At 40.9% G+C, this 15,325-nt stretch overlaps 1 protein-coding gene across 3 annotated transcripts in view; it reads left to right on the forward strand.

Annotated features, from left to right (window-relative positions):
• LOC126167993 (zinc finger protein 91-like) overlaps nucleotides 1–15,325 on the forward strand; it is a 173,979-nt gene that overhangs the window by 91,459 nt on the left and 67,195 nt on the right. For all 3 annotated transcript variants that reach the window (XR_007535454.1, XM_049920521.1, XM_049920522.1), the window contains one exon: nucleotides 296–1,065. Coding sequence is in view for 2 of the 3 variants with exons in the window: in XM_049920521.1 (XP_049776478.1) it covers nucleotides 296–1,065 (770 nt within the window). In the remaining variant the exon portion in view is untranslated. The remainder of the gene's footprint in view (nucleotides 1–295; nucleotides 1,066–15,325) is intronic.

Below are 15,325 nucleotides of genomic sequence, written 5' to 3' on the forward strand. Positions count from 1 at the left end.
ATGACCATGCAGCTTTGCTAGAAATGAAATGATAATTAAATGGATACCCTAGCTGCTCAGATGGATAGAGCGTCTGCCATGTAAGCAGGAGATCCCGGGTTCGATTCCCGGACGGGGCACACATTTTCAACATGTCCCCAGTGAAGTACACCAATGCCTGTTTGCAGCTGGGGTGGCCATTTAATTATCATTTCAATTATATATTGTATTTTAAAACTCCTTGCTGCAGAACTCTATTGTCTAAAATAAGGATGAACTTCAGATGTTTCTTAAAACTTTGTATTTTCTTTCACAGCTCTGTGGACATGCTTTTGCTCATCGCTACCTGCTACTTCGTCACATAAAGACTCACGGTGGCTTCACGTGCCTTGTTTGCATGAAGCAGTTTTCTGATCTGAGAACACTAAACAATCACAAAGGAGTACATAAGCGATTCAAACTGCTTCAGTGCCCATTGTGTAGCCAAAGTTTCAATGGTGTACAACGGTTGGAGGCCCATAAAGCACAGGCTCACCCTCTTGCAAATGCAGGATCAATAGGAATATCATACCTGTTTCATTGTGACACTTGTGGTGAACGTTTTGCAACACGATCAGAGCTTGCCCAACACAGAGAGAGCCATATTAGCCTCAAGTTGTACACTTGTCAAGTTTGCAAGAACTCATATAACAGCTCCTCAGCACTCAGCAAACATAAACGCAAACATGGACATTATGAATCATCCGAAAATGTAGGAGATATGCCAGATAATAAGCCATTTGTGTGCTCTGAATGTGGAAAAGTGTTCACTGATGCAGAAACTTACACACGCCACCAGGCTGTGCACAGACGGAGGAGCACTCCCACACCTTTAATTGGTGGTTCAACTCCTTCAACAGCAAATTCTCCAGCAGAGAGCAGTCACTGTACACTATGCAACCGCACATTCCGTGATCATCTTAGTCTCATTCGACATAAGGGCTGGCATACTCGTCGACCGAATCAGATTCCTGTTGCCATGAACCACGATGTTTCAGAAGAAACGACATCAGCAGCAGTACTTGCAGATGCAAGCTCACCAAACAGGTACATATCTGTGCATTATATTTTGTTATGCTAAGAAACACAACCAAAATTGTGTGTGATCATGCTAGATGCGTGGATATGTACAGTTAACACAAAACTGGATCATAAATTTCTTGGAAATGCCCATTATGAATTTTCAACCTCATGCAAAAAAAAAAAAAAAAAAATCACAAATAAATATGTAAATATGTAAGTTGTGGTGTAACAGAGTATACTGCAACACTTTGGTTTGATGTGTCTGCCATCTACGAAGTTGATGACTACAGGAAAAGAAAGATGTGTCACCACTAGCAAACTGCATGGAGAGAGAGAGAAAAAAAGATACGTTAATGTGTGAGCTGGGATGTCTCTCTCAGTTACGGTAAGCAGTCTATCCAATTGCTTGAGCTAAGGCCTCCCTAGCGCATCAGGTGATGCCGAAATCATATTAAAAATTATCAGAATGCTACAATTTATTCTCCAGTTTGTATAATAAGCTTTAGAAGTTCAGGCTTCAAGTGTAGGTTATTTTTTTACTTGGATATCAAAAGGACAAGCAATATCTGGCAGTTAATTTTATGCTGATGCCACCAGGTTGGCAAAATAACCCCTATTCTACATGTACAGGGTGTCCCTGGTGGAACGCTCAATATTCAGGGCTATGGCAGGAATGATCATTTTAAGCAGAAAGCCTAGTAAATGTGGGTTCTAAAATGCGTACCTTAAAGAGCTGTGAGCACTTCATCTTTGATGCTGTGAAACACATCTGTTCTGCTGAACAAGTGCTCAAAGCTCTTAAGGAAAGTGTTTTAGAGCCTGTGTTTACTAGACTTTCTCGCTTCAAACGATCATTTGTATCATATCCCTTCCTCCTGGGGTGTCCTGTATACTTCGTGAACTATTGTGAAGTGTGGGGTAGAAGATACTTTGTATAGTCTACATCTACATCTACGTGGTTACTCTGCAATTCACACTTAGTGCCTGGCAGAGGGTTCATTGAACCATTTTCATTCTACTTCTCTACCATTCCATTCTTGAATGGCGCGTGGGAAAAAGGAACACCTAAATCTTTCCATTCAAACTCTGATTTCGCTTATTTTATTATGATGATCATTTCTCCCTACGTAGGTGGGTGTCAACAAAATATTTTCGCATTCGGAAGAGATAGTTGGTGATTGAAATTTCGTAAATAGATCTCGCCACAAAGAAAACCACCTTTGTTTCAGTGACTGCCACCCCAACTCTCGTATCATATCAGTGACACTCTCACTCCTATTACGCGATAACACAAAACGAGCTGCCCTTCTTTGCACTTTTTCGATGTCCTCCGTCAATCCTATCTGGTAAGGATCCTACAATGCGCAGCAGTATTCCAGCAGAGGGCAGACAAGTGTAATGTAGGCTGCCTCTTTATTGGGTTTGTCGCATCTTCTAAGTGTTCAGCCAACAAAGCGCAGTCTTTGTTTCATCTTCCCCACAATATTATCTATGTGATCTTTCCAATTTAAGTTGCTCGTAATTGTAATTCCTAGGTATTTAGTCAAATTGACAGCCCTTAGAATTGTGCGATTTATTGTATACCCAAAATTTATTGGATTTCTTTTAGTACCCATGTGGATTACCTCGCACTTTTCTTTGTTTAGTACCAATTGCCACTTTTTGCACCATACAGAAATTCTCTCCAGATCACTTTGTAATTAGAATTGATTGTCTGATGATTTTATTAGACAGTAAATTACAGAGTCATCTGCAAAAAATCTAAGGGGGCTGCACCTAGATCATTTATGTAAATCAGGAACAGCTGAGGGCCTGTGACACTACCTTGCAGGACGCCAGATATCACTTCTGTTGTACTCGATAATTTACTATCTTTCACTACGAACTGTGACCCCTCTGAGAGGAAATCACGCATCCAAACACACAACTGAGACGATACTCCTTTTGCGTGCAATTTGATTAATAGTCGCTTGTGAGGAACGGTATCAAGTCTTCTGGAAATCCAGGAATATGGAATCGATCTGAGAGCCCTTGTCGACAGCACTCATTACATTTTGTGGGAGTAAAGAGCTAGCTGCGTTGCACAGGAACAATATTTTCTGAATCCGTGTTGGTTATGTATCAATGTCATTTTCTTCAAGGTGATTCATAATGTGCCGTATATCTAGGTTTCTTCCCCAGTCACTTCATAGATGGTACGTATGATTGCTTGTACACACTTCTGTGCAAGCTGTTACTTTATTAATTTTATTTGCACAGTCTCTACAGGTTAGGTACGTAAGGACCTGAAGAATATTCGTAGTTTTGCCCTGAAAGAAATTTGTTAAAGTTTTCTAACCAGTATTTTGGCTAAACCATTTAACCTGTCAGAGAACCATAACCAGTATCTTACTAATGTATTGTAGCCAGACATTTGATTTACTTATGTAGTCATTCCAATATATCTCTCTACACATTGCTACTCCATAATATTTGTATGACATCCCAAACCTTGTTAGATATGCAGTAGACACACATGTTTTTTATAATACATCAGTGTGGTATTGAATCAAAAGTCTAGAAGATATCTGCTGCACTGATGATATCATGTGGAAAAATCATGAGTTGAATTTCACATGACTGATGTTTTAAGAATGCATGCTTATTTCCATGGAGAAGGTTATTTTGTTCAAGGTAGGTCATACTATTCGAATAGGTCATACTATTCGTTCTGGGATCGATCTAGGATTCTGCTACAAATACATGTGTATGACATAGGACAGCAGATCTGTGGGTGAGTTCTGCTTTCTTTTATGAAGCACATGCAACATGCTCCTTCCATTCACAGGTAACACATATTTGCTTGAAGGATTCTACAGTAAATTATAATCTGGAGTGGTCACAAATTCTTTATAGAATTTGACAGGGACTCAATTGAGCCAAGGGGCTCTGCAAAGCATCGGCAGTTGTAGCTGTTTTTCAGCACCACTAGCATTGATTACAATGACACTCATGATAGCAGAGCTATAACTATTGAAAGGCGATAACATTCCACGATTTTCTTTTGTGAAGGACATTTTGAAGACAGAAGCCAGCATTTTGCTTTTCTTCTATCTCAGTTCCTCTCTTGTTCTCAAGTGTTTGGGTACTAGGTTTTGTACCACTGAAAGCCTTCATTGTGACTGTGTGCTCGATACATTGTTTATACCCATCATTGTGCAATCGTCCAGGTTTGATGCGGACTTGTGCCAAGATATAAAGACGTTCTAAGCACAGCCTCAGGCCATACCTTACTTATGAATTGAGATCCATTATCACTTAATATCTTTTTCGGAAGGCAAATGTTAGAATAGTTTATATCCATCTTGTTACTTATTTCACCATGCGCATTCCACATTTGGTAGCACCTCACATATTTGGAAAATAACTCAGTGACTACTTGCACTTGAATAGCTCCAGTTATGATGTCAGTAATGGCCCAGTAGGTCTGCTACTACACTACACTACCTACAAGTATTTCTTTGGGCTCATTTGGTATTATCAGGTACATGTGCCTCTTGTGTTGCGCAGTTGGAGTTTTTGTCTTTCATCATATTTCACAGTTGCATAGTTCGTTCCTCACTCTGAAAGCCATATTATTAAAAAAAAAAAGTAGACTCAGCATAGTATATCCAACCACTTCTATGCACCTTAATGTGCATTATTGTAATGATTATACCAAATCAGTTCTGAGGTTTTCTGTTCTGGCACACACCTTCCAGTTGTTCGTTGGTATGCTTGTCTGCCTATATGGCACACCTCCATGTACCACGTACCACGTTATAAGATCCACTGATTGCTTTTAGCTTGTCCAGGTCCAGCATAATGCCTTAAAATTTGATTTCTTGTTCTCCAAACTCAGATTTGCTCGAATTTATGGTGACTCCAGCTTTGTCAAATCATCATCTTAGTATTTCTACTATGAGAGTGTGCTTAAAAAAAAAAAAAAAAGCCTTCAGCTTTTGTTAATTTCTGTTATCAATGTTCATTGAGATACTACATTCGTGCGTATTTCTTGGTCAACTTTCCCACTTTGCAGATGCAAGTTGCAAACCTGTGCTGCTAGAGGGCTCCAAATTGCAACGTGTAACATTACTTTGTGTAACGTTGCTATGTTGGTACATAAGAATTTCTAACCACATAAAACATTCCTCCAATTGAAATTTATAGAAGAATGAAAGCTGTGATGATTCTATCAATATCAGTAAAATGTTACGTTGTTTGTGCTTCTAATGAAGGAAGCAGTGGTGCGGTAATGGAGCAGAGTGCATGACCGCGTGCGGCAGTCAGCGAGACTCATTGGAATCAAGTTCATGAACTCATCAGAGAAAATTGTCAGATAAAATACACAGCTTTCAGGTTTCGTTACATGAAGCAGAAGAGACTGAATATCCATCAATAATTTGTTTTGTGTTTTGAGTGTGAGAGTGATGGGTTCCTTAACAACACGTTGACAGGTGATGAAAGCTGGGTCACGATTTTTGTCCTGAAAATAAGAGCATCAATGGAGGCCCACTAAAAAGGATCACCAACGCCAAAAAAGTTCAAGAACATGCCATCAGCAGGCAGTTATGATCACAGTGTTCTAGTGCATTTGGAATTTGTGCCTAAAGGCACCACCATAAACTCTGCAAGTTACTGTGAGACCCTCTGAAAATAGAAAGCACAAATTTGAAGAGTTTGTCAATGTTTGAAGCACGCTCTCCTTCAGCATGACAATGCCAGACCACACTCAAGCACTTTGGCACTTGCAACAATCTGATGACGTCTTGGGTTCAATGTCATTGATCGTCCTCCATACAATCCTGACTTAGCTCCATCCGACTTTCATCTGTTTCCAAAAATTAGAGAACACTTTCAACAACTTCACTTTGATAGTGGAGAAGCAGTGCAAGCAGAGGTGAGATTTTGGCTCCATTACAGAAGTCAGACATTGTGCAGTGAGGTTGTCAACAAACTGATCTCTTGTTCACAGTAATTTAAATTTGTCCCTCCCACATCCCCCTCACCACTGTGAGGCTGTTGATGTAGAGTACAATTCACATAGCAAATCTTTGCCCAGTACTTGGTCTAGTGTCCATATAAAGGCAGTGATAGACACATTTAGTTGAAAAGACAACGTTGGTACTGATAACGTTTGCTGCTATATAAATTGCGACATATTGTCTGGATTCTCTATCCAATAAGACTTCTCAGGTTGAAGCTGCTAAATATCTTGAGTTTCTGTGACAGTTTATCAAATGCAGTTAGTTTCACTTTCAGACTTGAATATCTGATTGGCTTTTCGTGCACCTAACACAAGATATACACCAGTGTTTTGCTTATGGTAGAGGGTGCAGTTAAACGAAGAATGCTTTCTGTGGTCAGATCTTTATTTTGTAATGTGGCCCTTTGACCACTCTTGTTTTCTTAGAAAGAACATTTTCACACCTCCTTAACATCATCTTCAATTGATCAATGTTTGGTCCAGATTTGTTTCTCTTATTGTCCCATCAGTTTCCTCTGGGATGTTTTGTTCATTTCCCTTCATTGTAAAGATAATGATCTCCTCATTCTTCTTGTGTCAACTGCTTTTCTTCTGTTGGCAGCCGACAAACACTTGAGCTCCCATTTAATAGTCTCACATTGACCTGCGTTTGAATTTTATTATCTGCTGTTTTTCTCCTGTCATGATTCTTATTTATCCTTTTGCGAAAATAATTTCTCCTTTGTGCACTTCCATTTTGTCTGTATTGATAGTAAATGCCGTCATCAAATGTGGTACTACCACTGCTGCTACTTTATATCTCTTTTCGTTGATTAAGACAACTAGTAACACCTGATACCTCTCTACTAACAGCTCCACTGCTCTCAAAACCACATACTGGCTAACTGGTTATGTCGACCTCTTTTTTTCAGTAAGTTGTCGTAAAATTTCTTTACTTCTAGAATCCCATAATATGTGTACGTTTATGCCTGCCATTTTTATGTATATAATAGGTGACATGCATTCTCATTCTGCTATTTCTCTTTCCTCTATTAATTCCTCTTGTTCATCTCTGTTTTGATGGTGACTATTTGTGCTTTTGATTCTGCAAATTCTGTTGTTGAGTTGACACCTTGCTTCTTTCTCCTGGCACCCATCACACATTTACCATTACTTCAAATGATGTTCCAGAGCCACTCAATGGCTCAGCATTAGAAGTGCTTGATACTTCTAAAGCCCTCTCTTCTGATACTCCTGTACCATCATCTTTTTTTGTGATATTTCTTCTACTTCTTCTTCTTCTTCTTCTTCTTCTTCTGAATCAGTCCTAATCTCTTCATTAACTATCACATCTTCAACTGGCTGGACTATACTACCACCCATAAGGTTGTCATCTATCTTAGTCAGTGTATTGTCTTTTCTTTCATTACTGTATCTGTATGCTGGCTGCTTTGTGCCATTATACCGTGCATATTACTGGCTAATTGTTGAATTTTATTCCTCTGATTATATTTCATTTCTGCAGTATGTCTTCTGGTAAATAACTGGTAATGGCACAGTTTACCTCTTAGTATTTGGTTCAGGTTGAGCCAAGCTTATACCGATCTTTGTTTTCCTGGTTCCCGTTCCTTCCTCCACCAGTTGCCTCTTCTCTTGTTTGTGTGACTGAAAGCCTATGAAGTTGTGATTGTATCCACCGTGACCATGGAAATTTCCCTTTGTGTAGTCATCTCTTCCTCCTTCCCTATTCGTCATTCCACACTTCAGGCTGCTGATCGTTGTCATGCCACTAGGGCAATGGCCATTCACCTCTGTATTCATGATTTCTGTTGTTTGGGTTTCTATTATTCATATTACAGTTATGACCCTCCTGTCACTCCCTTTCTTCTGTGTGTTCCAAAATCAAGTTTGGTTGCTCTTCTTTCTCAGTCGTAAGACAGTATGATGAACATCCATACAATGCTGGTACTCTGCTCATTATCCATTTTATCAAGGTTTTCTCTTCCAATGGCATATCCAAATATTTATGTAATTCTAGTGACTTTCCTAACATGCCAACTAGTGACCCACCTGTCTGGTTATTGCTGCTCGTAGTCTTCTTTTGTCCCTGACCCAATCTTGCATTTCTTGTGACCAATATGTTTCTACGAAGGCTTTTTCAGACTCATTATACACCATCCTGCTTAAATTTAGAGAATCTACCCAGTTAGTCTCTCCTTCTTCCATCCACCTCACTGTGAAATCTGTCTTTTAAGTGTCTACCCATTTCTTCAGTATTGTTCTTTCAAGCCGATGTAAGAATGTTACTGAGTGTAATCTTTCTCCAGGTCGAAATCTGTTGCAGTCCCTATCAAAAGCTAGTACTTCTTCCAAATGAGTTAATATTATGTTGTTTACTGCAATATTGTGGTTCCCCATTTCTTTTTGCAAAATATCTGTTGTGAAGTTACCCAAGTTCTTATTGTTAGTCGTCACAGTGCTATCAATAATTGTTAATTCCATCTTGGCCTTGGCAATTTCCACTTCACTTCTTTCACTAATTTCGGTTACCTGTTTTGCTCTGTTCTTTGCGTTGTCTTGTACAGAGATTAGCTGTGTGCTGAGCTGGCTGTATTTCTCAGTGCAACCTGTTAAAACTACATGCACCTGCAGGGTTCTTAGTTTGTGCTTGCGACACCATTCCTCATATCTTGTGATCTTCTCATTCCAGTAAGTGATGAATTCTGCTTGCTGAGCTTTTACTTGTCTCATTTCAGCTGCATTTACTTTATCTTCTTATGAAGGTGTCCAATATTTGCATCCATCTTTTTCTCCATTCCAGCTGTGTTTTCATGTATCTTTTCTTCTATTCCCTGCAAGTAGGATGTGATCTCCTCCATCTTTCCCATTATTGTTGCTAAAAGCTTTTGCGTATCTAAACACCCTTGGATTCCCGTACTTGTCTTTGTAGTTACCTGATCTGTCTTATTTCCTTTAATTTTTAAGTCTTCCTGCCTCTGTTGTGAAATTAATATACTACTGTCTTTCACTCCCTCTGTCTCATCCACCAAATAAGACACTCTTGCACTACTTATCATTTCTGCAATTCCTGAATGTACAGCTACTTTCCTCATGGCCACTTATTCTTCTTTTATTATTTTTCTTCATGACTTTTGCTACTTTTGCCTTGTTACATTCATTCTCACTTTCTGAGATAGTACATTAGTTTATTCATATCCATAGTTTTGAAGTAAATTATTACAGTGGTTCCACCAAGTATATTAGGTTCGTGCACAAGTTCATAGCATTTTTGTTTTGCATGTTGCTATTGCAGTGGCAATGGGTCTATTTATTGATTGTCATCTTTTGTTTGTAGTTCAGTGTTGCTATTCTAGTTTACATATTGTCATTTGAATTAGTGAGTGGGGCTGTGGACACTAGAGAAATTGGGACATTTTCAGTATGTTCTTCTGTTTGAGTTCTATGGAAGAGTTACAGCAGCCACAGAAGCCACCAACATTTGCACTATGTATGGGGTAATGCAAATGGGCAGAGCACAACAAGAAATTAGTTTCCTCATTTTGAGGAGGATCATTTTGACATTAGTGACTCTCCACGTTCAAGAAGGCCTTCGGGATTTGAAGAAGATAGTTTAAATGCCTTATCCACAATGATGCACATCAGGGTACCAGAACTGATAAATGTGATGGACTGTGATGATTCTCCCATCAAGCAACATTTGCATGCAATGACGAGGGCTCAAAAATCAGGTGTACGGGTACCACATGCTATAAGCCAAAATCAGTGTGAGGCCATATGTGCATCTCTGCTTGCTTGTCGTTAATTGACTTGTGAACAGTAGCGACTATTCTTATCCTGTATTGTTACTGGTGATGAGAAATAGTGTCTTTATGCTAACATAAAGAAAAGAAAGGAGTGGTTGAGCCCAAACAAAGCAGCAGACCTGTGTGCACCATCAAAAGATAATGTTATGCATCTGGAGGAATAGCAAAGGTGTTGTGTACTTTGAATGCTTGACAAGTCCTTCGCCTAAAAACTACGTGATTTCTATAATTGCGGAATCTAAAAGTTACCACAGTGTTGGCAGATTGTTGCAAATAGTGAAAGAGAATGTACACTCCTGGAAATGGAAAAAAGAACACATTGACACCGGTGTGTAAGACCCACCATACTTGCTCCGGACACTGCGAGAGGGCTGTACAAGCAATGATCACACGCACGGCACAATGGACACACCAGGAACCGCCGTGTTGGCCGTCGAATGGCGCTAGCTGCGCAGCATTTGTGCACCGCCGCCGTCAGTGTCAGCCAGTTTGCCGTGGCATACGGAGCTCCATCGCAGTCTTTAACACTGGTAGCATGCCGCGACAGCGTGGACGTGAACCGTATGTGCAGTTGACGGACTTTGAGCGAGGGCGTATAGTGGGCATGCGGGAGGCCGGGTGGACGTACCGCCGAATTGCTCAACACGTGGGGCGTGAGGTCTCCACAGTACATCGATGTTGTCGCCAGTGGTCGGCGGAAGGTGCACGTGCCCGTCGACCTGAGACCGGACCGCAGCGGCGCACGGATGCACGCCAAGACCGTAGGATCCTACGCAGTGCCGTAGGGGACCGCACCGCCACTTCCCAGCAAATTAGGGACACTGTTGCTCCTGGGGTATCGGCGAGGACCATTCGCAACCGTCTCCATGAAGCTGGGCTACGGTCCCGCACACCGTTAGGCCGTCTTCCGCTCACGCCCCAACATTGTGCAGCCCGCCCCCAGTGGTGTCGCGACAGGTGTGAATGGAGGGACGAATGGAGACGTGTCGTCTTCAGCGATGAGAGTCGCTTCTGCCTTGGTGCCAATGATGGTCGTATGCGTGTTTGGCGCTGTGCAGGTGAGCGCCACAATCAGGACTGCATACGACCGAGGCACACAGGGCCAACACCCGGCATCATGGTGTGGGGAGCGATCTCCTACACTGGCCGTACACCACTGGTGATCGTCGAGGGGACACTGAATAGTGCACGGTACATCCAAACCGTCATCGAACCCATCGTTCTACCATTCCTAGACCGGCAAGGGAACTTGCTGTTCCAACAGGACAATGCACGTCCGCATGTATCCCGTGCCACCCAACGTGCTCTAGAAGGTGTAAGTCAACTACCCTGGTCAGGAAGATCTCCGGATCTGTCCCCCATTGAGCATGTTTGGGACTGGATGAAGCGTCGTCTCACGCGGTCTGCACGTCCAGCACGAACGCTGGTCCAACTGAGGCGCCAGGTGGAAATGGCATGGCAAGCCGTTCCACAGGACTACATCCAGCATCTCTACGATCGTCTCCATGGGAGAATAGCAGCCTGCATTGCTGCGAAAGGTGGATATACACTGTACTAGTGCCGACATTGTGCATGCTCTGTTGCCTGTGTCTATGTGCCTGTGGTTCTGTCAGTGTGATCATGTGATGTATCTGACCCCAGGAATGTGTCAGTAAAGTTTCCCATTCCTGGGACAATGAATTCACGGTGTTCTTATTTCAATTTCCAGGAGTGTATTATTGATGAATAATGTTTCTGTTGTGTTTATTAAACTTACAGGAAAAACGCTAAGAATTTGTGTCCCAACTTAACAGCTAAGCAGTAGTTTTTTTTTTATGGGGGTATAACTGAAGTAAGTCTGCCACCACACAGTCCAGTGGCCAACTACTATGATCACTGTCAGATCCGTTAAAATTAAATCGAGCGAGTTGGCGCAGTGGTTAACACACTGGACTCTCATTCAGGAGGATGATGGTTCAATCCTGCATCCGGCCATCCCGATTTAGGTTTCCCATGATTTCCCTAAATTGCTCAAAGCAAATGCCGGGATGGTTCCTTTGAAAGGGCATGGCTGACTTCCTTCCCCGGCCTTCCCTAATCTTTTGAGACCAATGACACCGCTGTCTGGTCTTCTCCTCCCAAAACAACCCTACCCCTTAAAATTACAGCATTGAGAGCCTCCACTTTGTGTACTACGCCACGACGCAGAAAGAGACGGTACTGAACTATGCAAGGTAACAATAGGGACATAACCACAGATAAGCAGCGATTGTTACAGACATATTCAGGAGAAGTGTTGTATGTGTGAAACTTCAGAAACCATCATCAATTAGAATAAAAGACAAAGTATAGGGGTACGAGACATCATATAACAACACATCAATGATGGTAGGATTACTGGTGCAGTGGGTTGCATGTGGTATTTCTGTTGTAGGCATTGTTAAGTAGAAGTACATTTTGTGCTTGTGGCGGAAAAGGCAATAAACACAGAATGTTCTGGATGCCAAGACTCACCAGCTAGTGCTTGCTTGTATCCACTCTCTGGTAGGGATATTGATCACAGTATCCTTACAGGCTTCACATATTGCCCTTCTGGGAGCTGAATGTGATTCAAGTTTATAGTTTCTGTGGTAGGCACTGTTTCTTAAAAATCTTTCCTGTTGTTACTAAGGACGATCTTCATAATTTTGAATTATGTTGTAAGGTATATAATTTTTGAGTGCCTGATGGACTGTTAATTTAAACATGAGCCACAGTTCTGCTAATGGCCACCGCTTGAATCAAATGTTCTAGCTTCTGCCTAAGAAATTATGTAACCTCATTCTTATTCTTTTGCTGAACATGTAGACTTTCTGATAATTTTGTCATTTGTATGTTGGTCATCTGGTATTGATGCAACTGTACAGTGATAATTGGTTACAGACTCTATTTGAGCGTTCTTGCAGAGGTTAAGTCTGTTAGTTTTCAGTTGTCTTGTATATTTCCATTTTGCGAAGGATGCTGAACCAGTGCTCTATGCAATATTCATAGAAACACATGTGAAGGGAACAGATTTCATGTGAAATTATCTGTTACTTTTACTGGTGAATCTGGCTACTAAAGGAAAGGTGTAACTACAAATTTTATCTCATATGTGATTGTTATTTGTGCCCAAACCATTTCATCTGCAGACTCAGTTTCTACCCTAGTTGACTTAAGACCCTTGTCTACTGCCAAAATACACCCTCACCGATCCTGAGAAATCTTGTTTTTGGTAAAAACATTTGCTCTACATTCTCGCTACTATCAATTTCTGGTTTTAACCAACTCTTGAGGCAGAGTAGTGTGTGCACCTCATTGCTTTTAAATTGTCCTTCAACTTCGGTCACTTCCTTCCAATAACTCCTACAATATATCACTAACATTCTGATATCTGCATCTGTGTGGGAGTTTTATTGAGGTCGATGTGAGTATTTTGGAGCCTCTGTAACAACATTTATACTGACTGGATGGAGAGTCACCTGTCCTAAAAATAAAATCTTGTATGTATTCCACGCACAGTAAACTACACTGGTAGACACCAGTGGTATGTTAATGCATTCCTAGTCTATTCATGCAACACTGTGACTCTCAACCCTGTGGCATAAGTCTAGGAAGTGACAGCATAGCTTATCACAGAATTACATGACCTTTTCAGAAACAGTAAATACTACAGATTGCGAATTTCATTGAGACACTATAGTCAGTACCAGTTTTTTTCACTTTCTGTATTAATAGTTGCAGAGAAGACAGTAGCACCTCTGAACCCAGGCAACAGGCATTATTTGCTCTGCTGTGGGTTATCTGCAGCTGGTTGCAACCTTATACCTTCAATTGATGCGAGGACGGCCTCTGTTATACTTTGTAGTTAAATCTCAAGTATAACTCTAGCCGTAGCTTCACATTTGAAAGACCATGCCCAATTATAGATTGGACTGCGATTTTCTCAACATGTGAGTGATCTGTTGCTCCAGAACTGGACTTAATGCACATGAGAATCACTACCTTTCCCTTGGTATACTGCCTTCTGTTCTCAATTTCTAGAATTACTTTGGAAGAAACTATAGCAAACATAACAGCTGCTGCTGTGAAGTAACACTTTAAATAATGGCATAAATGGCCAGTTTACTAGGCCTGATATTATTCTAAGTGGCCAGTCTCCAAAGTATTATTGTTAGCCCCCCCCCCCCTTCCCCTGCCGACATACACACTGAGTGTATATGGTTCTCCTTCCTATCTCTTGCCACCTTTTTTCATTGTTTATTGTATCTTTAAATTACCAATGCTCAATAGATCCAATCCTCCTGCATCTGCTTTGCCCTGACATGGGATGTCCAATCCTAAAAGTGTATCTGCACTTGCTCATTTTCACTGTCACTTTCAAACAGCACTTAATATATGTGATGGTAAGAGGGAAGAGTGCAGTATATCAGGCTGTTCTCATAACAGCTTCCTCTGTAGGGATTATCTAGGCCTGCCACTGACATGAAATAAACAGTCAACTGGATGAACATGTTGCAGTTCAGTCTTTCCGCCAGAGGAAACAACTAATGTGAGAGGAGTCAGTGCACGCAGTTGTTTAATGTAGAATAATACCCTGGACTTACGCAGTAGATGTGACGGAGTGACAGCCATGTAAGTCAAATTTGCATAAGTAGGGGTCCAATTTTGCTTATAAATACATACAAATTATGTGTAATTGGGGCCAGAGAGTAAATAAAACAGTATAATTAGAAGAAACTTAATTAATGTTCAGCAATACAACACATTATATTACAGTACAGTATTATGCATTGCGACAATGTAAACCAAAGTTATTGTGTCGTTATTTGTTGTTGTTGTTGTTGTTGTTGTTATCAGTCCTGAGAATGGTTTGATGTAGCTCTCTATGCTACTCTATACTGTGCAAGCTTCATCATCTCCCAGTACCTACTGCAACCTACATCCTTCTGAATCTGTTTAGTGTATTCATCTCTTGGTCTCCCTCTACGATTTTTACCCTCCATGCTGCTCTCCAATACTAAAGTGGTGATCCCTTGATGCCTCAGAACATGTCCTACCAACCGATCTCTTCTTCTAGTCAAGTTATGCCACAATCTCCTCTTCTCCCTAATTCCATTCAATACCTCTTCATTAGTTCTGTGATCTACCCATCTAATCTTCGGCATTCTTCTGTAGCACCACATTTTGAAAGCTTCTATTCTCTTCTTGTGCAAACTATTTGTCATCCATGTTTCATGGCTACACCCCATAGAAATAGTTTAAAAAACGACTTCCTGACACTGAAATCTATACTCGATGTTAACAAATTTCTCTTCTTCAGAAACGCTTTCCTTGCCATTGCCAGTCTAAGTTTTATATCCTATTGTGACATAGGAGGCTTTAAATCTAACGTCATCTGACTGGTCATTTTTTTTTTTTTTTTTTTTCCTTCTCACCTGAAATTTCCTCATAGCAAGCCAGTAAATTTTTTATTCCC

This window comes from Schistocerca cancellata, chromosome 1 (assembly GCF_023864275.1).
Source record: "Schistocerca cancellata isolate TAMUIC-IGC-003103 chromosome 1, iqSchCanc2.1, whole genome shotgun sequence".
NCBI classification, from domain to species: Eukaryota; Metazoa; Arthropoda; class Insecta; order Orthoptera; family Acrididae; genus Schistocerca; species Schistocerca cancellata.